Source organism: Melozone crissalis, unplaced genomic scaffold (assembly GCF_028551555.1).
Source record: "Melozone crissalis strain CALT ecotype California unplaced genomic scaffold, PUWL_Pcris_2 ptg000068l_1, whole genome shotgun sequence".
In the NCBI taxonomy this organism is placed as follows: domain Eukaryota; kingdom Metazoa; phylum Chordata; class Aves; order Passeriformes; family Passerellidae; genus Melozone; species Melozone crissalis.
Window position 1 is genome coordinate 14878250 of NW_026535846.1, and position 27288 is coordinate 14905537.

General features: G+C 47.0%; 1 protein-coding gene across 6 annotated transcripts in view; it reads right to left on the reverse strand.

The window, feature by feature from the left end:
* DOCK11 (dedicator of cytokinesis 11) overlaps window positions 1–27288 on the reverse strand; it is a 77367-nt gene that overhangs the window by 13056 nt on the left and 37023 nt on the right. For 3 of the 6 annotated variants that reach the window (XM_054289358.1, XM_054289356.1, XM_054289359.1), the window contains exons 23-44: window positions 26181–26270; window positions 24553–24671; window positions 22668–22737; window positions 22423–22548; window positions 21777–21848; window positions 21272–21418; window positions 20747–20830; window positions 20186–20297; window positions 17497–17675; window positions 15363–15476; window positions 14778–14853; window positions 14393–14496; window positions 12373–12487; window positions 12186–12252; window positions 11668–11715; window positions 11034–11167; window positions 10281–10396; window positions 8388–8525; window positions 3833–4015; window positions 3074–3187; window positions 1184–1399; window positions 1040–1097 (exon numbers count right to left, since the gene is read on the reverse strand). In XM_054289358.1, coding sequence (XP_054145333.1) covers window positions 1040–1097; window positions 1184–1399; window positions 3074–3187; window positions 3833–4015; window positions 8388–8525; window positions 10281–10396; window positions 11034–11167; window positions 11668–11715; window positions 12186–12252; window positions 12373–12487; window positions 14393–14496; window positions 14778–14853; window positions 15363–15476; window positions 17497–17675; window positions 20186–20297; window positions 20747–20830; window positions 21272–21418; window positions 21777–21848; window positions 22423–22548; window positions 22668–22737; window positions 24553–24671; window positions 26181–26270 — 2482 coding nt within the window. Of the gene's footprint in view, window positions 1–1039; window positions 1098–1183; window positions 1400–3073; window positions 3188–3832; window positions 4016–8387; window positions 8526–10280; window positions 10397–11033; window positions 11168–11355; window positions 11481–11667; window positions 11716–12185; window positions 12253–12372; window positions 12488–14392; window positions 14497–14777; window positions 14854–15362; window positions 15477–17496; window positions 17676–20185; window positions 20298–20746; window positions 20831–21271; window positions 21419–21776; window positions 21849–22422; window positions 22549–22667; window positions 22738–24552; window positions 24672–26180; window positions 26271–27288 lie in introns of those variants that run through there. The other 3 variants (XM_054289361.1, XM_054289357.1, XM_054289360.1) reach the window with 3 other exon arrangements.

Below are 27288 nucleotides of genomic sequence, written 5' to 3' on the forward strand. Positions count from 1 at the left end.
ACACTCCTAGCAAGGAAGCACAGTTAGGTACCCCAAAGCTTTGGGTAGTTCAGCCTTTACTGAATCATTCCAGCCTCTGTATATGCAAAGAGTGCCAGTAACAGAAATAACTCAATGTTCAAACCTAATTTAATATTCTTTTGGACTTGTTCCTCTTCCCTTTTAGGAGTTCTCCTTTACCACTACTTGTGGTAAGCAGCCTTTGTGTACAAATAAAACATTGCAAACTTTCAGTACCCCCCTCTCTGCAGCCATGTGAAACGTGCATATATATCACAAGAACAAGTCCTGATTTTTCCCACTCTGCCAAGACAAAGTACAGAATCTGGAGGGACTCCAATCCCCCTGAGCAGGGCACTGAAGGACTTTCCAGCCAAGGCAATCAGCTTTCATGCAGCCTTAACTTTCTGAAATGTTAAGGGTCTTCTTCAACAATTACTCCCTTAAATGGAAATGAGAAATGGGGTCAATATATCAACTGCAGAACAGGTATTTAAAAGAAAACCTGCAATGTGGTGTAACTTGAGAACACACAGCTCTGTCCTTCCTTCCTGTTTTGCACTAAGCCACAAAACTCTCCTTTTTTTCTGATTGTTCTTTACATATGTGTATGGTTAGGCTACAGTCTCATTTCTTGACTGAATTTTGACTGTTTTATTCTACAGTTTTCTGTACTGCCTATAATAATAATTCTGATGATCATATTGAGTCAGTTTTTAACATGGCCTTCCCCAGTGAGCACATTTCCTAATATAAAATACAAGTGAACATTTAAACCAAGACATGATGTGTCAGCTCTTATTTCACTTAGCACCATGCTAGCGTGGCTGTCTAAGTTAACAGGTATGAACAACTGTCATTTCTTAGAAACTACTCATCATCTTCTAGCTTAATACACTGCAATAATTTCTTTTTCCTTTTCAGCTTGTTTATAAAATAACAATTTACCAAACTGAGAGAGCCTTTTCTTTAAAAAGACTCTGACACCCTCAAACCCCACCATCATCCTCCTCGTGTCTCCAAAGCAGCAGACACTTACTCTTCCTGTGCAGGAACTCTGCAACGAGGGCTGCTACGTGAACATAGCACATGGCTGCCTGCAAAGCACAAAGGGACATTATCAAAATGCCATCTATCTGTACGTCTGTCCTGCTGTGCACCAGTTTTGAGTTGCACAAATTACCTCTGAGAAGTCCCCGTTCTTCACGTGTATCTTGGCCATGCTGTCCAGCCACGTCTTCCGGAGCTCAGGCGTGCTTGCGTAAGACTTGGCCAAGCTGTACTGGAGATCCACCAACATTTCTGGGTCCTTCTCGTGTTCCTTCATCTGAGCAGTGGCCATGAGCACTGTGCGGATTCTCTTCGTCAAATCTTTCACTTCGGAAGGAAAAGCTGTTGCCTGACACGAAACAAACTGAATTAAAAGCTGATACAGAAAATACACAGTTTGCCAAAAATTACCCTTTCAGCCAACTTCACTTACCTGAGAACACTGAGAACACAGCAGATAAGGCTAATTAACTCTTCTTACTGAACTCACACTGCACACAGAGTACAGTGTTCCAGCTGCATTCAAAGGCACTTCAGTCATGCCATGCAGACGGCCAATCTCTCCAGGCTGTGCCCAGGGTGCCAGGCTGGCTGTTCCTGTGCTGCAGTGAGGCTGCCACTCTGGCATCCTGAGGAGCTCCTCTGAGAGCAACACACAAGTGCTCCATGCATGCAAATATCTCTGGATGAGACCCCGAACCACGGCTGCAGTATTTTTTCATGTCATTCAACATCTGGCTTGTTAGGCTCTGATGTGGTCTGTCTTCAATTCCTAAAGCACTGCAGGCATTTGTAGAGCTTCCCACCACAAGAATGTAGTAGAGAAGCATGTGCTCTGATCTGATCCCCTGCTCATAACTAGGCCAACATTGAGTTAGACCAAGGCTTGTCCAGCCAAGTTTTGTAATCTCCTAAAACAGAAAATCCACCTCCTTTCTAGGCCCTGCCCCAGGGCTGCACAGTGCTCTTGGGAAATAACTTTTTCTTAAGCAAAACTGGAATTGCCCTTGCTGCAACTTGCATACACTCCCTCTTGTCCTGCACTCCACACCTCTGAAAATAGTGTAAATATGCCTCTATAAACTGTCTGCTGTGGAAAGAAGCAGGTAGGCTCCCCCTCAGCTCTCTCCCCTCCATGATGAGCCTGATTTATGCTCCCTCTCCTCAGATTCCTGCAGCTCAGCTGCTGCTGTGGCTGTGCATGGCATTCTCTCCAGTGTGTTGAAACCTCTCCTGTACTCTTGCATTTACACAAACACAAAAACTTGATATCATGATCGTCTCATGATGTAAATTACAAGTATGGCTCAGTAAAATCTTTACCAACATCTGTGTGCAGAAAAGAACTGAGGTTTTTGCCAGGTATATCTTATCTATAAATTTGTTAGATCACAATTAAACACCTAATGGAAGCTCCCATTAAGCCTTTAGGTCACAGGATAACCGTGGAACTGTAAAAACACTTTCCATTTCCCCTATCCTGCCTTGGCAGCTGCTCTGTGTGAAATGGAGTACGTTGCAATTGCTCAATGGATGGGGTACAAGCCACTAACTCTAGCACAAAGAGAGGCAATTATTTTCCAAAGAAATACCACCATTAATCTCCACATAAGAGCTCTTTCTTAACATTACTGACACTTAGTTGAATAAAACAAAATCCTGCTAATTATTACCTTCAGGCAACAGAAATGCCAGCCTCTCCCTTGTCATTTCCCTCAAAGCTGGGAGTTCCTGGAAAGCTCTTTGGACAATCTGGCAAGCAGAACATGGCAAAGCACAATCTGAGCTGCTGAGCGCCCTCCCCTTGGTGTGAGGCCTCAAGTTTGGAGCATGACCTGCCTGAGCAGCTGGTCCTATTGCTGCTGGCACAACACTTGTTTACTGAGCAAATGCAGCCTACTACAAGCCTATAAATCACAGTTCCAGTCATTAGCCCAACCCTTAAACAGAGTTTCCTGGAGTCTTTCCCCAGGCTTGCATCAATGGCTGATAACACATGTGGGATGTGACATCTCCAACTCACCTTCATGGGCCTGTCGCTGTTTGCAAAGTTGTTAATGATGAGCAAGGAGTCCTGAAATCTGGTCCCACCACTGAGGGCCACATCTGCAATTAACTGGCTCACTGCAATTATTATCTGTGGGATAAGGTAGAGGCTTTATTTAAACAAGCCCTAATAAAAGGGTTTTATTAAGGTCACAGTTAATAAAATGCTGACAGGAAAGCATCACATCTTTTCCACCACGTAAGCAGTGGTTGGTGCTGTGGCTCAGCTCTCACATCCCCCAAGGACAGGCACTCCCCAGAGGACCAAACTGCTTTGCAGAACCAACAATCCAACTATTCTAATATGAATCCCTGTTTGGACATTAGCTACCTCCTTCTGTGATTCTTTACAACCCAGAGGGTATTCATCTGTCCCCCATGGTATCTACATTTGCTTCAAAAACTACCAATGCCAAAAAAGCAGCTCCTAGGAAATCCCTTCTCCTGCCTTAAGGGCAGCTGTCCCTTCCACCCCATCCCAGCCAGTCTCTGGCACAGAGATGTGTCTGGTGTCTGATACACTAAAACTCAACAGCTTGGAGTACTTGATGGCAATTATTTTACCTAAAGGTGCCTGCACCAGTCACTGAATTAGGCAAAGCCTGGAAAGCAGGAGGATTTTGGTCCATATGGCAATGGCAGGATCCTCTGCAGGCATGAGGTCACAGAGTTCTGTTGCTGTAACTGTTCATTCAATCTGAGGTGTCCTGTCTCTAGCTTTTCTCCAGCCACTGACCTGAAGATGTGTTCTCAGAAACGTTCTCCTTTTGGTGAACTCAAAATTATTTCTCATCAGGAGGTACAGAAGAGCAGAGGCTTCATTCCTCGTGGAGGACACCTTGGAAGTGCAACACTTCAGGATCTCATAGCAGAGGGCAGCACACATATTCACCCTTCCTTTGAAAAATGCTGAGGGAAACTTCACAAGAGAAAAGCAAATATTAGAAAATACACCACGAAATGGCATAGGGATCAGATGGGCAGGGGCACAGGGCAACAAACTAAGCTGCAGCCTGGACAGCCTCAGCAGAACTTCTGCCAGAATTCTGAGCCTGAGAGTATTTGTGGGAATGAATTTGGGGTCTATTTTTAACCTCATTTCCTAGACCGATGGGAACTTTGCTGTCACGCTTCTTGGGGATGTGACTGCTTGTGTCCATCTAACCCCTCCCCTGATAACATCTGGGATTTTTTGGCAAATTCTCACCAAACTGGACTGATAGAATTACATTCTTCCAAAAGCCATAATCCCAAGCAGTGGGGCAGAGAGGAGAGGTCCCAGAGACATTCAACCACAAGGTGCTATCTGGAAGATCAGAAAATCCATCAGAGCCCAACCAGGAATCCAACCTCACTGGGAAATGTGACCTGCAATGGTCACACATCTACTTCTACATGATCCCCCAAAAACAGCTAAAATCATGCCTGCATGCCCTCAGGAATGCAAACATGCTTGTCACTTAGAGCATAAAATTCAGTGAGGATTTTTGCCACCCAGGGAGCAGCAGGACCAAGCCAAGCCACAGTGCAAGCTCCCTCAGTCACAGCAGGGCTCAGGGACCTGCAGCAGGGACAAGGGGAACACCCTGGTGGCCTGGCTGTCCCCTCAGCAAACCCCTGAGCACAGCTGTCAGGGCAAGCTCAGCCCTGCCTGGGAAGGGACACCTGCAGCAGACAGGTGGGACACCTGTCCCAGTGGGCAGCAGCCTCCTGGGGATGCCAGGGTGTGTCTGTCCCTGTGGCTGTGGTCACAGGAGGTGGCTGGCAGGGAGGTGACACCACCCTTGGCTTCCCTCCACCTGGGCACAGAGGCTGAGCACAGGGAAGCAGAACAAGGAAGGGCTTTGTGCTGGCAAGCAGGGACCTGCTGGGGAGGGGAGGTAACAGCACCTCCTGAGGGGCGGAGGCTGCTGGGGATGGCCCAGCAGCACTCTGCTCCTGCTGCTGCAGCTGGCACCCAGGCCCAGAGAACCTCCTGCCAAAAAGAGGCAACAGAGGCAAGCAGGTTTTACCTATTCACATTGTTTGAGACCCCATGGTCCTCATGGGGCATGGTCCGTTAGCCACTTCCATCTGCCCCATTAGCCACTTTTATCTGCCCCACTACCTTCTGCCCATGGGAGGTGACAGTAAATAGAATCAGCCAGAGGCCGAAGCTGTTACTCTGGCCCTCCACTCCTTGCATTAAGTATGGACGATCCAGGGAAACTTGTAGGTACCACCATGGCATGGTGGTGACAGTCTTAAAACAGGGATCTGGGACCTGTGGCTAGCAAGATACTGGGATTGCACCAAGAAAATAGAATTAGGGCACAAACCACTTTTTGTTCACTGCCTCTGGCCAAAAATTATCATCAAAAAACAAAACAGGAGAAAGAAGGAAAGAGGCAAATAAACATCATAAGGTGCACACAGATGGTGTGTGCACCTGGGAAAGGAGCTCCAAGAGCTGCTGCCCAGTGCAGTGCTGCCCTTCCCCAGAGCCAGACAGGATCATGGGCAGCCCTGGGCTGAGCTGTGGGACAGGGCACACACAGCACAGCCATGGCTGGCACCTCTCCCAGCAGGGACACAGCCAGCCAGCAGAGGCTTTCCAGACACTCCAATGCACTGCCAGGGACACAGCCCCTGCCTGTGAATCTGCTGCCCTGTGCACTCCCCTCCACACCAGCTCTGGAGGAAAACCTGTGCCCCTTTCTCAGGGAACTGTGTCCCTTTCTGGAGCCCAAGCAGAGGAAATGGCTCCTGGTGCCAGGCCCAGGGAAGCAGATCCAGGGGTGAATGGCTGCTGCAGGCCCAGCCAGGCCTGGTGCAGCCTGTGGCTGCCCAGCTGGCCCAGAGCAGTGGGGAGAGCATGGAACAGCTCCTGTGGTGCTGACTGTGCCCTCTGCAGGACCCCATTTCTGACCCAGCTCCATGCCATGGACCAGAGCAGGGCTCAACCCAGCAGCCAGCTCCCAGAGAGGCTCAAAGGGATGTGAGGGCAGCACAGCCATGGGGACAGGCAGAAGGACGTTTGAGCCAGTCTGTAATGCACACCCCTCCTCTATGCATGTTTTCCTTTAAAACTTTTAAATTAAAGACCATTCCTAAGCATGCATAGAGGTATTTATATATGTATTTATCTGTAAGTGATGCCCTGAAAAGATAGATTCAGTTCTTAAGAAAACCTAGAGTGTGAAACAAGAGCAATCTAGCTTTGGTTGGTTCTTACCAGCCAGTAAAACAGAGGAAGCTTTCTTGCCAAATTCCCAGAACACACACGTGCAACCAAAACCAAAGATGCAAATAATTACAGAAGATTTTTGTTATTTGCTCTCTTGCAACATTTTTTTTAAAGTCTTTTGCCTATCAAATAACTGGGTTTAATGTAGAAGACAAATTATGGGCAGCAGAATGCATCTCAGGAATTTTTTTCCTCCAGCAACCATTTGCTGTGAGCACAAATAAGAGGGGGATTCTTTTCATTGTAATTTTAGCTACAGGAGGTCTTAAAAATGAAAAATCTTCCATTCTAACTGTGACAAAGGTATAACTCCCTCTGGCTTTTCTGGAAGTTACAAAGTAGAGCAGAGCTAGGATTTGAAAACAAACTTGCAGGAAAACATTTCATCCTTGACTTGTCATACAACGCAGTGACCACCTGCCTTGGCCACCATAGCCACTTCAGGCCTCAGAAGAACACTTGAAAGGACTTAAAAGGAAGTTTGGGACTCGTGTGGTTATGGAGTTGGCAAAGAAAACACTTCCTCCTTCTAGATACCATCTGCTGGGCTCATATCTTCCTTTTACAGAAGCCATATATGCCCTGCCATAGGGGAAATGCAAGAAAGCTGAAATCAATAATTTGTGCCTTTAAAGACCCATGAGGTGAAATTCAGCAAGGATGTAGACTGGCATAAATCCAAGAAAACAATCCCCCATCCTTGCAGCAGCCAAGCATGCAGCCTCCCTGCTGCCACTGATGTTTTGGAAAGCAAGTGTGGAAGCCCTGAAGGGCTCCAGGCTTTGAAGGCTGACAGTGAGATCAAATTGAGCAGGTGTGCAGGTCTGGCTTCACATTCAAAAAAACCCCACAAAAAATATGTCAGGAAGGCAAGGAATGCCTATTATTTGCTATAGGCACAAAACAAATATTTCTGGCTAAACAAACTTTTGGCTAGCAAGTGGGAGAGCAGGGTGTGTGCAGATCTGCAGCAGCATGGATCTCGAGGCTAAGCAGATCACAAGCAAGCAGAAAAGTCAAAAGAAAGGCAGAGCAATAAACAGGCACTGAACCCTGCAGAAAAACTGAGTGATTCCTGCCCCTGCCAGCTGCCAATCTAGCAGGCTCTAAGAAGCCCCATGGAAAAACACCTTGTAGGAGACCACGCTGCCTGGAGCAGACAGGGAGCCAGCAAGAACTCTGCATTTCTGCTTCTCATGTGTTTGCTTAGCACCAAAATCCAGCCCTAGACTTACACTAACTCTCAGCTTTGCTGTGGGGTTACAGCAAAATGTACAAAGCACAGACTTTTTCCACCATTGAAAAGCAGTTTAGCAGTCTCATTTTAATCAGATTTTGCTCAGCAGCTAGTGCAAAAGCTCCTTTGAAAGTTACTCTTTGCTTACCACTCAGACACCATCCCTGCCTGGCTGCAATCTGCCACGTGGATTTTCCTCATGAATGAAGTGTTGCGCTCAAGGGCTTTGAGGTGTTTTAATTAATTTTGTATTTATGATAACTGCACATCTTGGGAGGAATGGTGTTATTATGTACAGCAGATCTGGAAAAACGTCCTTTAGAGCAGTGGCAGGTTTTGACAAGAACAGAGGGCAATGTCAGCATCAATCACTGCTCCTCTGTGGTCAGATGTGGCTTTGTCTCTGCTTGAGCTCGGGGCATTAAACAGCCTCACTACCTGTCAGGGCTCAGAGAGCACAGAACAAGGCTCAGCAGAGCTATCACCTCTCCCAGCAGTGGCTGAGGAGCTGCCTGTCAGTGCATGCATTATTCAAGCAACAGCACAGGCAGCAGCACTGGCACTTTGGGGCAAAGATTTAAGCACCAGCTCTTGGTCAAACAGACACTAATCTTTGTGACCAAGGCAAGTGTGGGAATTCCTCATGATTTCTCCTTTGCTTCCTGATACCCAACAAATAATAAATAACTAGAGAACTTAACCTGGGCTGTGTTTTTAAATCAGTGTAGCTAAAACACATCTCCAAAATATCAGGTTAACAGGAGTTTAATCATACTGGCCTCTCTGCCATACTTAAAAGTTCTCCCACACCCTTGTCATTGTACCTACCTTGCTAATGAAAGCTCTCAGAGAGGCAAACACGTGCTTAAGGGCTGCTTCTGACTGCCCATTTTTGAGAAAAGCCAGATGAATATCAAAAACCTTCTTCATAAGTGGATTGTGGCCATCGTTGCTTAAAAGCTGGGTCTGGAAAGCAACAGGAGAATTTACTTAGCAGAAGTGTTGTGCCTGAAGCTGGAAATGACAGAGATAATTTTGCATTATTAATCATATTAATTCTTGAGCCAGATAAGCAGCAAGGCCTTCAGTAAAAATATAACCAATAAAATGTGACAATCAATAAAAACTTACAGTAGTTAGCAGAGGCTATTTTTGCAGCAGAGAAAAAAACCGAAAATATTTCATCACTTCTGAATCACTAATTCCAAAGACTAAGTCAATATTCTGTGCAACTGTGACTGGTTGCCTAGTTATTTTAAACAAAACATGTTACCAATGTAACTATCACCCTGGGGGTTTTTTTTCCATTTCTTTTTATTTTTCTTGAAAATTGTTTTGTTTGCAGCCCAAAAGAGAGGGGGGAAGAAAAAAAAAAAGACTCATTTTCTCACTGGATAGATCAGTAGCTGTAGTTAGTAATTTCACTTCCCTCATTTCCTGCAGAGTTTTGCCAGTTTGCATCTTGTAGATTTAGCAAAATGGAATTTCTTGGGGGTTATTGATACAGTTTGGTGTCAGACCAGGTGGGCTTTGCCCACTGCCATCCCCATGGGGCTGTGCAGGAGATTTGGGCATGACACAAGGATGTGGATCTCCTGTATTGACAGGAAATCAACAGCCCCCATCCCACTGCCAGTTCTCACAGTCCTTGGGCTGGCTCAGATTTTGCCAGCTTGCACAGACCTTGTGGTAAGTTCAGGATCCAGAGTTTTACATTGAGCTCATTTCCTGTGGCAGTGGAACAGCACCAGCCCAGCTGCTGCAGCACAGGACCCACTCATGTCTGGTGTGGCCATAAAAGTGAAGCCAAAGCCCACTAAAGGGGAAGGGAATCCAGTCTGTCCTGTGGTTTAAAAATCACATTGTTTCTAAGTTCAGCAGTATTACAAAAGAGGCAGCTGAGAAAGTCAAGCAAGTTTTAAATGTTGCATCTAAATCCTTTTGCAGTTACCAAACTTCTAAGGAGTAATTTAACATCTGCACCAGGATGGCTTTTTGGCTCTGCAGTGGAAGCAGAGGCTTTGAATACCTTTCTCTTCATCTCCATGTAAAAAGGAAATGTTCATCATGCTTGCTCTGAAATCCAGAGCTGTTCTTGTGACACCACACCAGACACATTGCTACATGCAGGATTCCTCTGACTACACTTCAGGAAGGGAATTTCTGGGACAATATTTTGCTGCCATCCTGGGGATCTCTTCACCACATTGGCCTTGGTTTGTGTAGATGGCAATGGCTGCTAAAAGTATGAATCCCAACATGGAGGAGAAAACTTCTACCCATGGTTCTGGTCCTGTCTGCACAGGTAACCACAGCTGGAGAGCCTCAGCCTCAGCGATATTAATGTACAGCGATTCAAAGAAAAACGGGCCTTGCTTCTAGGTAATTTAGAGTACAAAAGAGCAACTTCTAAATGTGTTGGACATTCATTTCCCTTTTCTCTAGTCCCTCCTTTCTACACGATATACATTTCCTCTTATTCTATTTTTGTAAAGCCTGCTATAACATACATGGGATTTTCTCTGGCCTTGCAGCTTTGAAGAAATGGAAAAATTGTGTATGGGTATAATTACTCTGTGAAACACTGTTTTGGAAAATAACCAAACTGCAAACGATTTTCTTTTGTAAACTCTTCCATATTCTTCCACTCTAGGAAAACAGATCACCAAAATCCAAACATATATAAAACTTTTCTACAACATTTTTGATTTCAGTGCTGACCTTGAAACTCTGAGTGAAAAAAGAGATGGTGTCCAGGACTGTCAGGCACACTTCGGTGGCAATATTGCCCTCCAGTAATGCCTGGTGCACAATATCTGCTTCTGAGGTGCCTGCATCTGTGGACAGAAAGAAAATTAGGAGGAAACAGTGTTCAACACTCCAGCTCCCAAAAAATCTAAGTGCTGATATAGATAAGGTTCTCCCTTGCACTTTCACTGCGTTTGGGAGATGATGCTAGAATAGCAAGAAGCTGAATTTGCAAACTCCACTCAGAGAAGCTGCCTCAGCCTGATGCCACACCAGGAAAACAGTATCTGTATTGCCCCTTTATATCACTGTCTTTAAAGCCAGACAGAGCATGAGGTGTCCCAGCTGTCTCCAGGGAGGGGAGATGGCAAAGTGCTTCAATGGGACAAAATGCACCCACATGGAGAGGCTTAGAGCAGATCCCAGCACAGGTGTCTGGGCAGTGCACTTCTCCTGCTTGTCCTGCTCTCTATCCACCTGCCCACACACTCAGCCAAGGAGCTGAGCCAAGACAGGCAAGAGCAGAAAGCCACACAAGTCCTAAATCCCAGGGGTGATTTTTAAGGGGCTGGCTTGGATGCCACCCTCACCCATCCAGGGATGCTGCAGGGAGGCCTGGTGACCAGGGCAATTCTGCAGAATCTGGGTAACCTGTGGAAAGCAAGTGTAAAATGGCCCCATGCAGTTCTCCCCAGGCTGGAGTGCCTGCCCTGCTGACACACGTACTGTGGTTGAGGGTGAAGGAGCTCTCCAGGCTGCCCAGGTGCTGCAGGCGCGCCCCGGCCCGGCTGCGCAGCGCCGGCATCGTCTGCGACTTCCTCTCGGCCGCCGTGTGCTTGGCCAGCCAGGCGTCCTGCACCCTGCAAGGGGAGCACAGACAGCCCTGGGGCACCAGCAGCAAACACACCACCGCACATCACACAAGGCACCAGGATGGAGACCTGTTCCTCCAACACACCAGTCTGGGGCAGTCCCAGTGGGCATGCCCGCGCTGTGCCAGCCTTGCTGCTGCAGGAGGCCCTAGGGCTAACACGAGAGCAGGGATGCTGCTCAGGAAGCAGGGATGCTGCTCAGGAAGCAGGGATGCAGCTGGGGCTCTTGTCTCACCTGCAGCTGGCTGGGGGGGACACTGCCAACCTGCGCTCGCCTGAGCCTGGGGATCTCATGCAGGAGCTGGAGGGGAGGGAAGGGGCAGGGAGCTGAGATGAGGGGCCCCTGCTCAGGGCATGGCACTGAGCAGAGCCCCAGACCCACTGGGGTTTGCCCAGAGTGGGTGTGCACCAGCCCTACCCACCTCCACTGGGGCAGGGAGCACAGGCATGACCCCCACAGCCCAGCACCAGATGGAAGGATGCAGTACCTGGCAATATTTCTCTTCCCCACGTATCTGAAGTGAAATAAACACACCCTAGGAAGAAAATGAAATATGTATCTGTTACAGATCTTGCAGATCAGGAACAATCCAGAACATTTAAAACCCACCCTATTCTTGCCTGCAGCCACACTTCTCTCTGTACAAGGGCTTGCATCTGTATTTACAAGTCACTTGACCTCACACTCTTGGTTTCAAAATTCTATGGCACATTTCTGTCTTCTCACCCATCTCTTCTCCCAGATTTACTGCAAAGTGGAGGCTCTGACAGTGAAGGGGAAGCTGAGCCCACAGGTGGTGGGACACCCCCCAGTCAGAGCACGGGGCACTGCCACTAAACCAAGCTTCCTCAATTTACACTTGCTTCTCCTCAGAGGAAGGAAGAACATGTCCTTCCAACCTGGCCAGACACCCCCAGCGCTGCACAGGACAGTGTGTGCTCTCCTCCTCAGCCATTCTGACCACACCAAGGTGCAGGGTTTGAACAGCAGCCTTGTGATACTCACTCCAGAAGCATGAGGACATTGATCAGCTCCTGGGGGGAGAATTTGTTCCAGTAAGCTAGAAGAGTATCTGAAAGAAAATGAAGAACAGTGCACTGAGACTTTAAAAACCTCAAAGAGGGGACCTTACAGGCCAAAACTGATGGTCCCTTGTCTTTCTGGCTGTCCCCAGTGGGCAGGAGGCACCAACCTTCAGAGATCATCTTCACAATGTACAGGTAGCACATGAGAAGTGTCCGGATCTCGAACTGGTCCAGCCGGCTGCAGTGGGACACGCTGCTCCTCATGGAGCTCCTGCGGATCTGCTGGGACACAGCAGTGACACCGAGGGCTCCTGGCTCTGCACAGGGCTGTGCAGCATGGGCACAGCAAACCTGGCACACACCAGGGGTGCTGGCATCCCTCCAGCCCCCACATGGGCACCCCACAGCACCGTGCCTTGGAAACAGCTCAGCCAGTGATGAGCAGCCTGGGAATCCTGGGCACATCACCAAACACCCAAACACTTCTCTGCTCAGAGAAAAGATGTCTGGGCAGAGAATGACAGGTTATCCAGCAAAATACACAGCAGCCTGCTTTCATTTCCCCTGCTCTCTGCAGCAGCTAAGCTCCTGAACATTTTTAAAGCCAGTTCCTGTAAACAAAAACTCACTGGCTGCCACCATTTAAAGCAAAAGTCTGACTTTCTGTTAAAGACATACACTTCAAAACAAAATATCAGTTAATAAAAAAGGAGGACGTTTCATCTTAAGAACTTTCTCCTCCCCTCGATTTTTGGAAGTGTTTCAATTTCCCTCCTACTAAATGACTCAGGCAAAATACATGAAATCCTGCTGATGAGTCAATTTATGTGGGGAAGGCTTGGGCATTGTATGGTGGGAAGCATGACTTCTAAAGTTACAGCAATTTTATTTTGCATTCTCTGTGCTGGCCTGAGCTGTATCCTTCAATAAATGGATACAATGAAGCCCTAGGCTTCTCCTAAAGCTCTGCCTCTCATGTTTGGACAGGGATCCACAGACCTTATTTGCTGTTTATTCTGGGATAAGCTGTGGATGTGAGTCATAATAAAGCAGAAATAAACAATCATGTTAGAGTTGGAGACAGGGTGCTATGGCCAGAGATTTGCTATTGACCATGCCAAACTATCAAGTCAGCACACAATTCACTCCAGGGGAGTGGGGCAATGAGCAGAGTCTGCCTCTGAGAGTGCTGCTGAAGCTGTGCTCCTCCATGGGGCACTGCTTTCACATGGTTCTGTGCACATTGCTTTCAATCAAGAAAGACTGCTTTCAATAACTCTGAAAAACATTCAAGCACATTCAAGAGGAGGATGTCTGGCCATGGAGGAAGAGCTGAGCTGGAAGCCACAGCACCTCCTGCAAAGCCCATCAGCAGGGCTGGAGCTCAGGGCTTTGCTGGACAGTGAAGTGCTCGGCTGTACTCAGCCCTGGAGCTCTGTGATTTATGGAGGAGAGCTGGAGAGGCCTTATCTCTTCTAAGCATGTCAGGACACAGCCATGAGCCCAGATAATCTTTGCCTTGCTTGTTACAAGGGCCAAAGTTTTTGAAGATGTATCAATGATTCACGCCAACCCAAGATATCTGCAAAGTGCCTTGAGGAAAACCAGGGGTTGGTTTGCACAAATATCTGATTTTCATGTGTGCAATCTGCCAAGAAGAAGAGTACTGAATACCTCTCCCTGTCATAACAGTGGGATCAGAGATCTTTGTGGCATGACCACAGTCACCTGCAAGTTTGGGCCCATGGTTACTTGCCTGGGCTGGTTTTCCTGCAATCACTTTATCTTTAGTCAGTGGTCACTGGCAACCACGGTGCTTTGCTTCTCAGATATATGGAAACCAATTCCCAGCACTGAGGTGCAGCCAGGCTCAGAGCCACCCACACACAGGGAGCACATCTGAGGATGGACAGATGCACCACAGGAGCAGAGATTTTCCACACAGATTTTGCCTTTCATCTTCAACAAGCAATTTGTCAGCCATTCTATTTTTGGCTCCGTGATGTTTGAAGAAGGAAAGCATACCAGACTTGTGACTCTGACCTTTGCTAAACATCAATCTGTTTGTTCCCAGAGACATCTAGAAGCTGGCTTTGGAGAGTGTTACCACGGGGAACTCCTTTTCCCTCCCCCTTATTTCACACAGCCTGCAGGCTGTGCTGCTCTGCCCAGCCCCTGGTACATTACATTTTCACTCTGATCCGGGGAACTCGTTGCTCCCTCTGAGTTCAGGGATCCTTTTGAGTCCTCTCTCTTTATTGAATGGCCATTTGGAAGGGCTGCTCCACAGGCTGAAAAAAAACCCCAGACCCCACAGTTAAACCCTTTGCATGCACTTGTCAGCACAGCACAGATGGGGCTTGCCAAAGCCCCGTGTCAAAAGCTGGAAAAGGAAAAATCTGGAAAGGACAGTTAGGGTGACACCACATCTGGGGAAAACAATGCACAGTCTGTGAGATCTTTTAGGAGATGACTGTTTCACGTTTTGGGTAATGGGTTTTGGGTGTTTCAGGCTGGTAACAGTTGTGTTAAAATAAATAGGAAAATTTAGAATTTAGAAAAATTAATTTACCTGTATCTTTGTCTGCAACCAGGCTGGATCTGCTTGATGGGGATGGAAAACTGCATATGAATTCATCCCTGGATGCCTGCAAAGCAATGTAAGGTTTTGTGACCAATCAAAGATAACACCTATTCTCTTATAGAAGGGAACAGTGCAATACAAAATGCCAGATTAGAGCAGGTTTTAAAAACAACACAGATGAAAACAAAAATTTCCTTACTTGTATAACAAGGAAACAAAGGAGTTGGGAAGGAGTACAAAGAATAGCAGAACATATAGAATAAGTCATGGTAGTGTTTTCCTTTTTCCTTTTCACCATTTGAGTTGAAATTCTGAATTGTTTTTCTCCGATGTCCTATTTGTTATTCTTTTGGCACAGCAAGGAGGAGAGCCTAGTCTGCAAGGCCAAGGCCATTTGGGAGCCACAAACACAATTATTGGGAAGACCAAGCAGCAACTCCCCAGAACAGCTGCTGGAGCCCCAGGCCAAGCCCTGCTCAAGCTCGTTGCTCTCAGAGGGACTCAGCTCCCCCCAGGCACTGCACAACCTGTCCAGAGACATGTCAGATGTGGAGGAACCCCAGCTTTACTCACAGGGCTGGAGGCAGGGCAGGAGCTCAGGGCCTCGGGGCCGGCCACGCGCTGCAGGTTCTCCAGGAGCACCCCGAACAGCGGCAGGTACAGCTGGGCAATTTTTGCCTGCTGGTTCTGAAAGCAGAAAAATCTCAGTAAGAGCCCAGGTTCCCAATGGAGTGAAGAAAGGGTAACTCCTGTATTGTATTTGCTGGAACTCTCGTGGCAGGAAGGAACAATGAATCTGACTCCATGCTCTCAGAATGCTAATTTAGTATTTGAAAATATTATATTATATTATATTATATTATATTATATTATATTATATTATATTATATTATATTATACTATGCTATACTATACTATATTATACTGTACTATACTATACTATAGAATACAGAAAGGGTACTTCCACAATGCCACAATGCTAAAAAGAGAATAATGAAAACTCGTGACTCTGACACAGCTTGGCCCTGATTGGCCAAAGAGTGAAAACAACTCACACCAGAATTGAATGAAACAATCACCTGTGGGTAAACAATCTCTAAACACATTCCACATGAGCAAAACAGAGGAAAAGCAAATGAGATAAAATTGTTTCCCTTTTTCTCTCAAGGCTCCTCAGCTTTCCAGGAAAAAATCCTGGGTGAAGGGATATTTTCAGAAAATGTGACACTCTTGAGCCAAAACATATACACACATATTTCTGTATTTACACACTGTATGTTGTGTTCAAGAACATGAGCTGGTTTGGCTTCTCACCTTCACTTCTAGAGCTGCCAGAGAGGTATTACCCTTCTAGCAATAAGCTTGGGGCACTCAGGGGTTTTGGAGGCTAAATAACATTCCCAGTCCCACAGGATGTGTGAAAAACTAAGTCCTGGATTTCCTAACTCTTTAACTGGCACTTGACTGGCACAGTTTGATTTTTAAGTGCAACACTCAGGAGTAATGTAACAGGAATATTTGCTCCATGCCTGGTGCTGGCTACTGCCTCCAGTCAGAAATTCTTCACAGCAAATGCTTCTAGTGAAAACAGTTTGTAGGAACAGATTAATTTGGGTTAACTGGTACAGAGCAAAATGATTGGGTTGACATTTTCTTAATGGAGAACTCTTTTACATTCAATTCTTTTTTGTTAAACATATCCTGGATTTGGCTGAAAGTTTAAAAAAAAGAATAAGGCTTGCAAATTTAATAGAACCTTTTAAACAATAAAGAAATTCACATATACAACACATATACCAATATCCTGTGGGACAGCAGCAAGACAGGGGAGCTTCTGAGCACTCAGGGCAGTGCTGCACACCGAGGGAGCAAACAGCTCCTGGATCCTCACTGCAGAGCAAAGCAAGCCCTGCTCCAGCTCAGGCCTTAAAGGGGCAGAGAAGGGAGGGCAGAGGGCTCTGGGCCCATGAGAGCCCCTGGCACATTTGGGGCACTCTCCCACCCTCGATGCCAGGCAGCCATCCATGTTCCTGGATAACACCAAGAATGCAGCACACTAGGAGCAATGTGAGGACCAAAACTACACAGAGGGATGTTTTCAGGCTAGAGCAAGGGCAGGCAGTGTCTGCACAGATAGCTGGGCGCTTTGGAGGGCATGTGGGTCAGCAGGGAGCAGCACCAAGATAAAACAAACCCATTTCCAGCCTCTTTCAGCATCCTTGCGTGCTGAGACTGACCAAAGAAAACTGAGACCCATCTAGAGGAAATCCAGCACCTCATGAGAATCAAGATCCTCTCCTCTGAGTCACTAATCAGTAAAACATGCAGCTGACTTGTAACAGAGATCAGCTCTGTTTCCTGATTATAGCATATTAATACAGGACATGAATTTAGGCCCAAGACCAGAACATCACTAATGTCCTCATTTTGTTGAACAACTCTTGGCTAATGACTCTCTCAAGTTCCTTAATGGTTTAGGGATAATTACCTAAATACTCAGCATGAGTAAGAGGGCTGCAGTTTTATTTTCTAGATGGTTTCTGAGCTATTACTGTTGTTCCATAACTGTCAGTTATTTACAACAGTTCCCTAAAAAACAATTAGAATACCTTTTGTGCACACAGCAATATCTAAAACTCTGGTATGTGGTTTTTTTTTCAGAAAATGCAACAACATTAAGTTAAAAAGCCAACAAAACAGGCCTGACCTTGTGCTGGTATCTGTTGTCAAAGGCATGCTTGATCAGGAGGTTTTTTAAGACTGAGATGGCTGTGTATCTGATATCATAATTGTCCTGCAAGGCAACAGAGGCTTCTCTAAGAAGCATCCCCACGAGGAAGTGATGCCTGCAATACTCATCAGTTAAACTGTACTCAAGATTTGTATCTGAAAGAAACAACAAGGCAATGGTTAAGGGAAATGTTCCAAGAGTCTGTTCAGAGCAAGACATAACAGTCATTACACCATCACCTCTGCCAGGCCCTTCACCAAATTAGAACCACCACAGGGATAACCCCAAAGCTCTCTGTTCTTCCCCCAAAAGTACAAATGCCATTTGCTCAGCTCAGACTTCTTTTCCCCCAAAACCCCAAAGGTATGAAAGTTCTTCTGTGGTAAGGCAGGGTGCATTCAGCTTTGAAAATCCCAGTCAAAGGGTTCCAACAGCTCTGTGGATGCAAAAGATATTTTTAAACTCATTGATTCAAAAGTAGCATTTACTGGATTGTGAAACTTTGTTTTTTCTTTCCTCTGAATCAATCTGGAACATTACCTAGCTTTCACTGTTAGTCATGTTAGCAAATGCCTCATTGTCTCACATCATGGCTATTATATTAGTTGGATGCAAGCTAACTGATTGGAAAGTGCATACTTAATTCAACATTAGAGGAGTTGACTATTCCAGCTAGACCTACCCACTGAAGTGAACCATTCCACAGCAAATGAAAAAAATTCTAATTATGTGTAAAAATAAAAGAGTCAAATAAAAAGACAGCAAAAATAAAGAGGAACTGGTAATGCTCTAAATCTTGGAGAAACAGGACAGTATGTCATGTTTTAATATTATTTGTGAGGCCTTTGCTTAACTTCCAGCTTCTGTCAATCCCTTGGATTCTTTCCCATCATAACATTGCAAAAGTAATTGTGTGCTCTGGCCATGAGGCCGAGCTTGGGGCTTGCTCTGGCTGCTGTCCCCAGTGAGGCAGCAGGGACAGACCAACAGCCAGCCCTGCATTGGCTGGGAGGTTTCAGAGCTGCTGTTCCAAGATGCAGCACTCCAACCCAACAGGATGTGGTTGCAGGGCTGTGCTCTGCCAGGCTGCCCATCTGCGCTGGCTGAAGCTGCAGAAGCTCTCTCTGTCCACCTCCCTGAGGGCTATTCCTTCTCCTCCTAGAGACAGAGCAGCAGGGGTTTGGGCATCCCTCCCTGCACCCACACAGGCTGGTGAGGAGGTCAGACACACCAGCAAGGTCCCTCCTGAGCCCTGTACCACAGCTGTGTCCATAAAGGAGCCAGGTCTGCAGTGAAGGTGCATCTGCACATGGCTCTGCCATGGCACCATTGCAAAGGCACCTCTGCTACCTCAGCATGGGCTGCTCTGCTGCCAAGGGCTCTATGTCAACCTCAGCTGGTAGGTCCAGTCACAATAAAACACAGCAGAAAAGAGGAGCTGCCCTTACAGCTCTTCAATTCAACCATCTCAAAGGCAAAGGCGAATGTTAACCAAGAAAGAGCATCTTTATGTTACCACGCCTGTAACAAGCACCAGGGAGGCTGTGGATGTGTTTTTCTTGGCTGTTTCTAGCAATACTGTTTGTTAAACAATGCCAGGCAAGTAGCCAAACTGAAGTAAGAGATTAGCAGCTGCTCCAGAAAGCTCTGATGGGTGAGATATTTACCAAAATAAGGGATATTTCATTTACTTCTGCTTCTGCACCTGTATATGCGTGGAACCACTTTGGGACTTGTATGGCTTCACTGTGAGGCACAGCCAACATCCCCTTTCCTCCACCAGAACACATCACACAACCATAAATGCACAGGGCTTTTACATGGGAGATCCCAATCCTCACCCTCCTCTCCAGTACTTACACTGGCCAGGCTGGTGGCACCCAAACCTGGCAATCCTTACTGCAGCTGTGTAGCACAGACGAGCCATGAGAGGGAATGGGGCTCTGTCTGCAGCACTCCTGGGGCTGCCAGCAGAGCCAGAGCTGCAGCCACAGCACCTGCACACAGCCTCAGCTCAGGCCCTGTGAGCCCCTTCCAGCCCTGCTGAGCAGCTTCAGGCAGAGAGAACAGCGTGTGACAGTGACAGGGATGTGGGGGTGCCACAGCACAAACACCCTTGGTGAGCACCAAGGACAGGCTCCAGCTCTGCTGGCTGCCCTCAGGTGTAGAACAAGCTCCAGCACACTGTGCCCTCTGTGCCTGGTTCAGTGTCAGAGCAGAAGGTGACCTGATCCCCTCCTGGGGGCCACAGGGAGAGCTGGCAGCAGGGCAGTGAGTTCCATCTCTTCTCCTGCACCCCCATTCCCTACAGGACCCCCCACTTCTCAGGGCAGGGCACTTCTCTGACACTCCTGAGAACAAAGGATTGCATTGCAATAAATTTGCCTAAATTGCAGTAAATTTTTCTACTTACTGAAACACAGGCAGTTGTCCTCCAGATATTGCTAGTCCCATGTAAATTTAAATATAGGAAATACCAAAAAGACCGACTGCATATCATTCTGGAACAAAATTATATAAACCTGACAGAAAACATCTTGTCCTGAGGTTAATGTCCTAACCAGGACATACATTTCCTTGACACCAAACCAAAGTCCAGCCAGTCAGAAGCCATCAAGACTAATAAATTACAGTTCTTTAGACAACCTCTTAAGAAAGAACATACCTTGAACTCTTTGCAGCTTGGGTTTGGAAAATGTCATTGGTAAGTTCAGAGGAATGTAGTGCTCATGATTGCAAATAGTTTGAAGAAATTCAAACTTGTATTCAACCAGCAGCTGAGATAAAAAAAGACAAACATAAACCATGTTTTTAGTTTGGCCCATTTTCTTCCAGTTCAATGCACTTGTTACACAAGGGTTGAAGAATCTAATAAATGTATCTATGCTTTCTAATAAGCAGCATCTGGCGAAACTCACAAATAATTGGTAAATTCTTGTGTTTCTCTGCCCAAGTGTCAATGCATACAGATGTCACTTGGGACTTCTTTGTCTTTTTCATCCAGGCTATTGACCACTCTTTCCTGTCATCCTGACTCTTTACATTACTTTAAAGAACATCTGGCTACAGGCTCTTAGCCCAGACAAAAAGGTCTTTGCCTCTAAAAGACTCTGCAGGAACAGAGTCTAAAAGACCTCCAAGAGTTGTGTAAAATAATCACTACAAAGCTTTGACTGATGTAGACATGTACAACTGCAAACCACTTTTCAAGAAACCTACTGCTTACCTTAGGGTCTTTTGGGCTGAATCCAGAAATGTAATCATTTATCAAGTTAAAAACAAATCCTCTGTCCATAAAGGTCAAACAACGCTGGGGAAAAAATAGCCACATGTGACCAACCATTAAAAATAAAAGCAATTATCCTAAATCCCCTCCATACTACTGTCCTGCCAGCAGTCAGATTTCATCTTCTGGCTTGCTGCTGACTTTCCAATACATGATCCAGTTTCTGTGAAATAATTTGGATGACTTTACTTAAGTCTCCAGTGGACAACAGAAATATTTGAAATGAGAGTAGATAAATTTCAGGTTCCAAACAGTTGCTAGGAATGCCTGAAAACCCTCAGAAACATACAGAGTTACTGTCTCTTTGGAAAGGGAAAGGTTTCTTTCCTAGGACAGCTTATCCCCTCAAGAGTTTTTACAACTGAAAAAACCAAAGGCAAGATAAATTTAAACCACATTTGTTTGCTTGCTCCTTATTTCTCATTATCAATCTATCAAATCTTGGGAGAAGAAAGAAATGCTGACCTTCAGGAAGTTAGCCAGGCTGAAGTTGACATTCCTGGACTCTTCGGGGATCTCGTTGTAGCGGATGGTGACGTGGGGGATGATGGCCAGCAGCAGCGAGTGCAGGGCGTGCTGGTAGGACTCAGGGAACCTCTGCCCTCTGGGCAGCTGAAAGCAGAGCACAGCTCAGTGCTGCAGCTCAGCTGGGACAACTGAGCTCAGGCACGAGCTCTTTAGTGTTTGTTTTTGCTGCTTCCTAATGAAACAGTGATCAAAGAGAGTATTGGCTGCAGCTGCAGCAGGTAGTGACAGAAAAGGAGGCTGCACAAGCCATAAGGACTGCTGGAATTTCTAAATTACAACTAAGAGTGAAAGGGTGGAAAAGGGAAAAGTGTAGTGAAAAAGAAAGTGAAGCTGTTCAGCTTGTCAGCTTTTTGCTTTTAAATAGTCACATAGCTTTTCAGAAAAGCTTTTGGAGGAGTTTGTGACAGTTCTGTAATGCAACATTGACCAAATTTATATTTACCTTGATTTTGTTTTCTTCCAGTAAGTACATTGCCATGGACTTTGCCAGTGCTTCAAAGAAAAACCACGAGTACTAGAATGAACAAAGAATACTATTACTTTTCTCAACAGGATTGAACATGACTGATACTCCCAACTATGTGGGGAAGCACCTGTGTGGGAGGGAAAGCTCACATCCAAGTGGCTTTTTGTGAGCACAGCTGTGCTTGCACAGCTGGCTTGGAACAAATGCCTTTGCTACCCAGAGATGTCCTGCCAGTCTTAGGTTAGATTTAGCCCCTCTGGATCCCAAATGCACCATTCCTAGAACCAGCAGGGTTTGGGGTGCGAGCCCTGCAAAGGCCCAGAGGGGCAGAGACTCAGTTTGCCTCCCATGAGTCACCCTTCAGGTGTGGCTTGGGGAAAACAGATAAAACTGGCCAAATGAACAGCCTTTTGCTGTCCCCTGTGGTGGGCCTAAACAGAGGTTCCCTGCAAGAATTCATCTCTGTTTTAATGGGAGAACCTCAAGGATGTGATGCAAGGAGTTGGTCTGCATGCAAGGTTTGCCCTGCAGAGGGTTTAGATGGGGGTGAATCTTGGGCTTTACACCAGATCCCCTTTCCTTCCCCTCTGCCCTTGGCAGCCAAGTACTGCCAATACTTCACCTTGAGGAGCTTATTGATGGCCAGAAAATCTGCTGACTGCTTCAAGATGGTGGCCATGGAAAGCACCAGGATCTCATGGGTCATCTTGGCCTGCTTGGCACTGGGTTTCTCAGCTCGGAACACATACTGGGACAGAAGAGCAGGGTCAGGGTGAGCTGTCCCCACAGGGGCAGCATGTCACCCCTGACTGAGGCAAACAGCAGGGTGAGGTAAGCTGTCCCCACAGGGGCAGTGTCAGCACTGACCTTCAGGAAGGAGCGCAGGTAGTGGTCCAGCCCTTCCTCATGGCACTTGGACACGATGTGCAGAAGAACCCTGGGGAGAAACGTGGTTTGTGTTCAGCAGCCACACAAGGGCAAGTTCCTCTAGCTCACAAAAGCAAACACACACGTGTCCCACCTGCCCAACCACAAAAGCCTCAAGAGGCCACTGGCACGGCCTGATTTGCACAGTGACAGCTCCTGCACCACCTTTGCACAAAGCACTCAGATGAGGTGGCCAAAGCCTCTTCTCCACTTCTGTGCTGGCCCAGGAATTGCCCAGATAAGCTGACTTTTAGCACTCCTTGCACAAAGAGGTGAGACAGAACATTTTCCATCCTTGTTATACTCTGATACTTCCTTGCATCCCCAGGATTTATTAATTCTGGAAACCTGGGGTTTTTTTATCATTTATTTACATCATGTGCTCCTTGTTACATGCAGTGGATTATTCTGGGCTGTTGCCTTGCAGTGTGGGAAGGTCAAGCAGATGCTGGAGAACATGCCAGCCCTCCGGACTCACTCCCAGGCGGCTGATCAAGGCCTGGTTTCCCCAGCCACTGCTGGGGATTTACATTCCACTCCCAGCCAGAGGGAACAACAAGCCATTGCATGTTGTCACAGACCCCACAGGCCAAACCACAAGGAGGAGCTTACAAGCCATTTATCAGATAAAGTGGGTTTTAAATTCCACCATGAAAATCTGATGAGAAAAGAGATGTTATTAAACAGAAAGATACTGACAAACTGGAAAGCATCAGGCCAAGCTTTGATAAAAATCTCTGGAAATGAAGGTGGGAGCTGGTCAGCCAACAGGTACCTGGGGTCACCTGTTGCCCTGTCCTCACCCTCTTCAAACAGAGTGGAATTACAGTGCTCCACAAAGGAAAAGTTCTCATGACCCACACCACATGGAGCAGGGCTGTGACTGCAACAGGCACCACATCCCTGGGGACTGGGGCTCAGCCTCCAGTTCCATGGGAGCAGGATGCTCCTGACACATGGAGGGACCAGAGGAGGGTGACATCCAGCACCCCCTGTGCAGGCAGCACTGCTCTGAGGCAGCACCATGGGAGGAAGGTGCATGTTCTGCATGTTTTAGTGCATCTCTGGGATCCAGGGGTCACTGCTGGTGCCAGGCAGGGAAGGTGCCCTGGCTGCTCTCCCTGCAGGGAAGGTGCTCTGGCTGGAGCAGGGAAGGTGCTCTGGCTGCTCTCCCTGCAGGGAAGGTGCTCTGGCTGGAGCAGGGAAGGTGCTCTGGCTGCTCTCCCTGCAGGGAAGGTGCTCTGGCTGGAGCAGGGAAGGTGCTCTGGCTGCTGTCCCTGCAGGGAAGGTGCCCTGGCTGGAGCAGGGAAGGTGCCCTGGCTGCTCTCCCTGCAGGGAAGGTGCTCTGGCTGGAGCTCCAGCAGTGCTGCCAGGGTCGCTGCTGCCCTCTCGGGGCTGCTGGAGATCAGAGCCGGCACAGCTGGAGCTGCAGCAGCCCCACAGCAGCCCCAGGGCATTGGGAGCAGTCCTGGCACCAGGGACTGGTGTGCTGGGATGAGACCAGGACACTGCTCCCCACATCTGCAGCTGGGACACACCTGAGCACTCTGCGGCCCTTTCATAAGACAACTCAGCTCCCAGAGCCACCAAACCCTTTCTCTTTTGAGAAACAAACCTGGAGTATCTTTAAAGTACCACGTTTTTCCTCACACCGCCCCCAGGAGAAGAGCCCCACAATGCCCCCATGCCACCCACACGATCCAGGGGAAGGCAGCAGCAGGGGACAGCCAGTGCTGTCACTTAGCACCCTGTCCTGGGAAACCAGACCCTGCTTTTGCCATTCATGGCCTTGCATTTGTCACTGGAAGGTTCAGCCAGCACTCACATGGTGCAGTTGACAGCTACTTCATCCTCCTGCGTCACGTTTGTGAGGACTCTAAATAGTTGCATAAGAATTACAGGTAGAAACTGAATCATTACTTGGATCTCCATGGCGTGCAAACACTAAAACAAATGTTCAGAACACAGACACTTTTAGTTCAATGTGTTGCAGATGTTAAACATTTACAGTCCTCAGACATTTCTGTGGCAATGGGACAGCAAAGGCTTCAGGGTGTGCAAATGCTTCAGCCCACTGGAGGACAGGAAAACTGGGACCCATAGCAGGACCTGCTGACACATCCCAGCTGAAAACCCTCAGGGAGAAACATAAATCACTCATGGCAGGTATTAATCCTCCTCTCAGATGTGTTCCAGGCAGATATGACTTCATGAGAGGTCACATGCTACTAATCTGATTTGAAAAGCCCAGAATTTAAGTTTTGCTCTTAAGTCTTCCCATCACTTGTGCCAGTTTTTTGAAGTCCCATTTCCACAAATGCCTTTGGAGCATGAAAAACTGCTGCCCAATGACTTTCAGAGAGACTTTTCTTTTCAAAGAGCATAGCTTGCTATTGAAAATGGATTTTAAGGCACTTGGTGAAGGTCAGGATGGTCTCATGCACAGGCTCTCCACCAGACTCACAGAGCTCTTGTGACTGAAGCTCATGATATGAGTCTAGGAAACACAGCATGTTTCATTTTCAGATTTCAAACCTGCAAATCTAACAAAAGGTTTTTAAATCTTTATCTAGCTACTTAAATTACTGAAATTATTGAGGTGGTGGTGGTTAAGATTCCCTGGTTAGCACATACCTATCTCCCTGTCTGAAGGCTGCAGTGAGGGTGCTGGGGCTTGGCAGGGCTGGGACCTGGCAAAATGCTCACAACAAAGCTACTGTAATTTTAGTGCTTGGCTTCAAAACCTGCTATTATTTCTATTTCTTAAAATATTTACACCTTATTTGACACATATTAAGTAATCCTGTGGTGATACATCCCCACCCCTGGAAGTGGAGCTGTTGCTACAGCACCGCTCTCAAAAACAGGCAGTTATGGAAGGAAACAAGGACAGTAAACAGCCAAGAATAATATTCCCTGCAGAAGCCCTTGCTGGACCTGCTCCAAAGCCCTTACTCATGCTGCAGTGATTTCCAAAAAGCTGGGTATAGGTCATAGGTCACCTCTGCTCAAATTTAACTGGCTGATAATCTCACTGATCTTTTTCAGCCTGGAAAAAAACTCGCGCTTCGAATGGGCTTCCAGAAAACAAGGAATTGTGCTAGATTTTAAAGGGCTGAATCAAAGCTAGAGCAGCAAGGGATGAGAGTGTGAGTGCACCAGGAGAGAGCTTTGCCCTGAGCATGGCAGAGCAATGCTGACTGCTTGTTTTATCCCTTATGGAAGGCAGAGGGAAGCAGCACACAGAAAATCGTCTGACGAGATAAAATGAATGTAGGGACATGAAAAAACATTTAATTTAAATCCTAACCCATCTGATAGGATAAAGCAGAAGTAAGGGTACAGCACAATGCAGTGGCCCCAGCAGGGGTGTGCTCCCACAGGGCAGGGGTCTGGGTGTTTGCTGACAGTCTGTAAGAACACAAATGAATCCCAGTGACAGGCACTGTTCACCTTCAGGTATTTAACGAGCTCTCCTGGCACTTCCTTGGCTCCCGCCTGAACCAGCTGGCAGTAGTGGAAGAATTTGTGCAAGTGCATGTCCTGGAAAAGACAAACAAGGTCAGTTCAGCAGCCTCAGCATCTGTCAGCCCTACTTTGTTGCTTGCACTTAGAAATTTGGTGACTTTCCTGTAGCAGTGGGCCATGTCCCCAGCAAACCCCATGTCCCAACTAACCTCAATATTGAGCACAAAACTTCCAAGAGTGTTAAAATTCTGCTGTGGTTGCACTACCCTGAGCCCCAGTCCCCAACCAGCACTGGCCTGGAGAAACAGAAACCCTCCCAACAGCTGCAACTCACAGAAACTGCATCACCAGCCTCCTACTGCCCATCTGGGGCAGACTCTCCTTCCCATTACTCTCCCTCCTCCTCCTCCCAGGTTAGATTTAATTACTGGGTTATTTAAATCTGAAAAGCATCTGGAAATGTAATTTGGGAGGAAGCATAACTACTATGCTGCTCTCAGTGCTATACAGAGTCAGTAAATCTCCAAAAACAGAATTAGATGCTGAAAGCCCTTTTTTCTGAATGTACATGTAGCTGATGGCATCCAGCCAAGGGCATTCCCCCAGGAGCAGTGCTGACAGCCCAGTCCTAGAGAATGTGCTGGGGACCTTTGCTGCACATCATGTGAAACTTAGGAAAGTCCATCACTACCATAAGACAGCAGAACACAGCAGGGCTTGGTAAAACAGCCTGAACTGCTTTCAAAGGGAAACCAGGACTGTTTTCTTGTGTCTGCTGCTGTCAGAGAATGTTTTTTTAAAAAAACTTAATAAAAAGTCTAATACTAGTTTGGACTCAACGATCCTAGAGGTCTTTTCAACATTAATGATTCTACAATTTGGGGAAACCTCTCACATCCACCAGGTCTCTCTTTTGCCTTGTTGAAGCAGGTCACTTGTTCATTGAAGCAGGTCATTTGCTCAAATGTTTCCTTGGTCCTGCCAGTTACAGTGCAACTGGCCAAGGGAACATCAGCCTCTCCCCAGGCTCATTCAGTCACACAAGTATCTCACCCCATCCAACCAAGGAGCAGATCCCAGCCATGCTGCTTCA